General features: G+C 41.7%; 1 protein-coding gene across 1 annotated transcript; it reads right to left on the reverse strand.

Moving 5' to 3' along the window:
- Positions 1 to 2,179: 2,179 nt before the first annotated feature.
- On the reverse strand, positions 2,180 to 4,288 carry LOC147627470 (3,9-dihydroxypterocarpan 6A-monooxygenase-like). Its single transcript, XM_086815077.1, has 2 exons — positions 3,336 to 4,288; positions 2,180 to 2,877 (listed from the first exon to the last, which is right to left on the reverse strand). The coding sequence occupies exons 1-2, from the start codon at positions 4,236 to 4,238 to the stop codon at positions 2,260 to 2,262; spliced, it is 1,521 nt and encodes a 506-aa protein (XP_086671203.1). The 5' UTR covers positions 4,239 to 4,288; the 3' UTR covers positions 2,180 to 2,259.
- Positions 4,289 to 5,042: the final 754 nt, after the last annotated feature.

Here is a 5,042-nt window from a genome sequence, read left to right on the forward strand (position 1 = left end):
GTATAGTCAAATTCTCCTTTTTTTTACAAAGGCTCAGGTTCTATTTATAGGAGAGGGAGGCTCTAACCAAGACGAACTGATTTCTAGAATTTTCTAGATTTTAGTTTGGTTGAATTTGGACCAGATTTGGACCTAATTTGGTTCCTTTTTAATTCGGTTTGAACCAAGAGAGAGGAGAGATAAAAATATCACATTATTTTTTAGTTTAAAACTCATTCAAGCATGTGAAGTAGGCGCCTCCTTGAAGGGATCCCCTTTCCTTACACATGTGTCAAAATAGAATCATTATACCCAAAATATCTCAAATTTTTTTAGTAATACTCATAGTTTTTTACTAATAAACCTTGTACATAGTCAACTCTTCATCTTATGTGGGCATTTACTCATTTTTTAGGTATTTTTCTTTTACAAATTGGATTTATCTCCTCCCCACACATGGATTGATCTTATTGGCCCATAGGAACCTTAATTGAACCATAATCCAAAAATTTCTGAAAATCTAGACCCTTAGGCTAAGGTCCTTTATACCCATTTCCAATTAATTCCAATTGCACATTGAAAAGTTCTTTTTTAGGGGAATTCATTTTAGACACTAGGAGGATTTTTATATCCAAAAATATCTCAATTTTGGACTATCTCTCTCTAGATATTTTCTCTCTCTAGGTCAAAACAGGGTAAAATAGAATCTTTCTTTTATTTTAGAGAGGGGAATAATTATAAGATCAGAAGGAGAGGTTCTTACACCTGCACACCTCAAAAAGTTGGAGGGAGGAATCTTACACTCTCGAGAGGATGAGGAGGTTAACACTCTTTTGGAACCTCCGAATCTCCTTTAGAGCTGCCATGCCATTGTGTTGTTTCCTCCTAGGGGCATGAGGAGAAGGGTTTCTTGTGGGTGGTCGACGAGGACGTGCATGAGCACTCCAATCTCATGCATGTTTATGCTGCCGGAGAGGATAATGGAGCTCCTTCAACTGTTGCTGCTATTCCGTGTTGCCCCCGCTACCACCTCTTCTCATGTTGGCAATGGATCCATGCCTCGATGCAAGCTCTTCCCCCCAGTTGTGGAATATATTAGGGGGATAGGAATATCACCCCGTGGCACTCGATCAGTGTAAGATTCCTCCCTCCATCTTTTGAGGTGTAAAGGCGTAAGAACCTCCCCTTCTGTTCTTGTAATTATTCCCCTCTATGAAATAAAAGAAAGATCTTGTTTTACCTTGTTTTGGCCTAGAGAGAGATATTCCAAACGTGAGATATCTTTGGATATAAAAATCCTCCTAGTGTCTAAAATGGTTTCCCCTGAAACAAAAGTTTAAAATGAACTTTCTAATGTGCATTAGGAATTAATTGAAAATAGTATAAGGGACCTTAGCCTAAGGGTCTACATTTTCAGAAATTTTTGGATTATGGTCCATTTGGATTAATCCAAGTGTTGCGATGAGATAAATCCAAAGAATAAAATAAAATACCCAAAAATGAGTAAATGCTCACATAAGATGAAGAGTTGACTCAGTACAAGGTTTATTAGTTAAAAATTATGAGATATTAGTAAAAAAATGAGATATTTTAGAATAATGATGCATTTTTGACACCTTGGTAAGGAAAGGGGGACTCTTGAGGTAGGTTCCTCTTTCACATGTGTGGAAGGGTTTTTAATTCAAAAAAAATTATGATATTTTTATCTCTCCTCTCTCCTGGATCAAACCATATCAAAAGGGAGCCAAACTAGTCCAAATCTTGTCCAAATTGAGTCAAACTGAACCAGAAAAATTCTAGAACCTAGTTGGACTTGGTTAGTGGCCTCCCTCACCTATAACTAGACCCTCAGTCATTTGTAATAAAATATTGGAGCTATACTATGCCAGTATTATATTAAAACAATCATATTTTCTACTATCCTTTAAATTTTCCTCTCTCTTGGGAGCTTGGAGTCCTCTCTCTCTCTCCACAACAACTCTTGGAGCTGATCTTCTCCTCTTGGTGGACCAATTGATTAGTCGGGGACTTCACTGCTAATAGAGAATCAAGCCAAACTTGGAGGTAAAATCAAATTTTATGGTTTTTTTCCAATTTATCTCAATGACTTTCTTCTTCTCAACCCCTCTCAAAGCTTGAAAAGCGTTCTAAATAATTGTTTTAATTCAAATCAAGCTTTCCCTTAAAGTCTTGATGCTTAATTAATAGAAAGTTAATGTGAGACCCCTCATCTTTAAAAGAAATTGCATCTCTTATTGTGTGTTAGGAAAGCTAAAAGGCTCAATGCCATGCTGCATAGACATTTTTCGTCAACCGAGGTGTAACCGATGCAAGTAGGGGCTTGGCCTTCATCATGGTCAAGCCAAGCATCTCTGACATGTCAAGCTCGCCTGACATTGTCCATTCAAAGCCTTGGAGCAAACTTGCCAACATGATTTGGACATTGAGGAGGCCCAATGACCACCCTGGGCATCCTCGCCTACCAGACCCAAAGGGTAGGAGCTGAAAGTTCCCACGTACATCGATGTTGCTATCCAAGAACCTCTCAGGCCAAAACTCTTCTGGTTTCACCCATGCATTAGGGTCTCTTCCTATAGCCCACACATTCACGTAAGCTCGAGTGTTTGCAGGGATCTCAAAGCCAAAGACTTGACATGGTTTGTTTGACTTGTGTGGGATTAGTAATGGTGCCGCTGGGTGCAATCGCATGGTCTCCTTCACCACTGCTTGTAAGTAGGATAGGTGGGGGATATCTGACTCTTGAATTGTACGTGTCTGTCCTACTACACAATCGATTTCACCTTGCACTGCCTTCATCTTTTCTGGGTTGAGAAGTAGTTCCACAAGTGCCCACTCAACTGTGATTGCAGACGTGTCAGTCCCTGCTCCAAACATGTCCTGTTCCAAAAGCCTTTGCCGTTAAATCTCTCAATTTGGCTAGATAACGGTTCTCATTTAAAAGAAAAAAACATCGTTAAATCTCTCAATTTGGCTAGATAACACTCTCGATTTGGCTAGATAACGGCTCTCATTAAAAAAAAAAACATGCAAGGCCGTGTTTTGAGGGAGACCTTTGTTATTCCACATTGTGCCCAACTTATCTTACTTACATTTTACACTTCGATGTACTAATCATATAATTGAATATTATATATGTCCTTATATTAGTATTTATTGTATAAAAATACATATATAATATAGTCTGTCTAGTAATAATACGCTAATACAATAAAGCAATAGACTCCAAAAGACTAGACTAACGAAGGGTATAAGCGTAATATGTGCAGTGCTCTAACTCACTGTATATACATATGACATATTGACAAAATTGTACTGTATACGCGGTGGTGTCTCACCAGTAACACTCCCTTGATGTTGTCGTCTGTGATTTCTACAGTTTGTGGAGAAGAGGCCCCCAGCAGCAGGTCCAGGAAATCCCTCGGCGATCCATCTCTGAGTTTTTCACGCCGACGTCGGTCAATGATCTCCTGAAGAACAGTCTGTACCTGTGTGGCAACGACCTTGCTACGTCTCACATAGCCTTGCAAATCCATCCATGCCAAGGAGGGTACGTAGTCGCCCAGGTTGAACACGCCTACCAGGTGAATTGTTTCAGTTAGGAGGGACAAAAGGCTCTGTGAGGTGCTGCTGCTATGCAGCTCCGATAACCTCTTACCCAGCACCATTCTGGAAATGATGTGGTTGGTCACAGTGAGCAGCTTTGGGCGGACAGCGAATGGTGCGCCCCCCACGTTGTCCCGCAGGACAGACCGCAAGAGGGCGCCCACCTCTTCTGTTCTCACTGACCTAAATGATTCCAGCTGCTTGCTGCTGAAGAGATCGGTGACGCAGATCTGCCGCAGAAACCTCCAAGAAGAGTTGGGTGGAGAGAACGAGATGTTGGTGCAGCCTCTGGTGAGATGAATTGCGGCAGCCGTGCGAGGGCGGGCAGCGAATGCCTGGTCGTGAGTCTGCAGGATTTGCCTGGCCATGTCCGGTGTGGAAGCCACGATGATGGGGACGGCGCCCAGCCTCAAGGACATCAAGGGTCCATGGAGCTTGCTGAGATTGTAGAGAGAGCGGTGCGGGAGCTTGCCCAGCAAGTGGAGGTGGCCAATGATGGGTAAAGCACGGGGTCCGGGAGGCAACTTGTTGTTGGCGTGTGCAGCTCTCTTTCGCATCATGAAGAGGAGAGAAGCCACAGCACACACCAGGATGGTAGTATAAGCTGGGAGCAGGTAGAAGAACAAAGGAAACATGGTGGGCAAGGAATGCCTGTGTGAGCTACAGCCGCCCGTTATAATGAGCACTAGGCGGTGGGATACACAGCGCAAACTCATCTTATAGACTCCCTGCTGACACCGCGGTTGCTGTCGCCCGGCGGTGCCGACAACTGAATACTGACATGCCTTTTGACATTGAAACGTCCTTTTACTTTAAGGTAAAGGGGAGGAATAGCATGTGTTGTAGAACGTGCCTTTTATCATTTTTCATACTATGATGTACATCACTATAATTGTAAGTAGAGTCTAATTATGATTTTTTTTAACATTAAAAAAAATAGACAGAAGGGATTATATTATAACATAACGGAATACAAAAAGCTTTTTAAACAGAGAAGCATAAATCTTAACGGATAGATCTTTTGAAATCTACACGTTCTGAAATTTTCCCTACAATTGATTCATCCCTCTGGTTGATGATCCTCATCTCTTCTTCTATTGTTTCCCATTCTTGATTGAGAACCGGGAGTTGGCTGCTTGGGTGAGCTTGTCGAATTTCTTGTTGGCTCTACTCACTGATTCTTGGTACTTGTGTTGTAGCCTCTTCATTGTTATCTCTTTGTCCAATTCTAGGGCTGTCTTCTTGGTGTTGACAGAAGCTCTGTCCACATTTGTAAGAACCTGTAGATAGCTGCAGACATAGATAGCTTCTCAGGATATGAACCGGGTCCTTGTGCAAGGCCTGAAATACAAATGCATTTCTGGATAACCGAATAGACCATAAAAAACAAGCTCTTATTAAAAGGACCATAAATGAGAAGAGTATCCTATAGATTCGTC

Source organism: Cibotium barometz, chromosome 20 (assembly GCF_041138505.1).
Source record: "Cibotium barometz isolate CiBa-2024 chromosome 20, ASM4113850v1, whole genome shotgun sequence".
Lineage (NCBI taxonomy): Eukaryota > Viridiplantae > Streptophyta > Polypodiopsida > Cyatheales > Cibotiaceae > Cibotium > Cibotium barometz.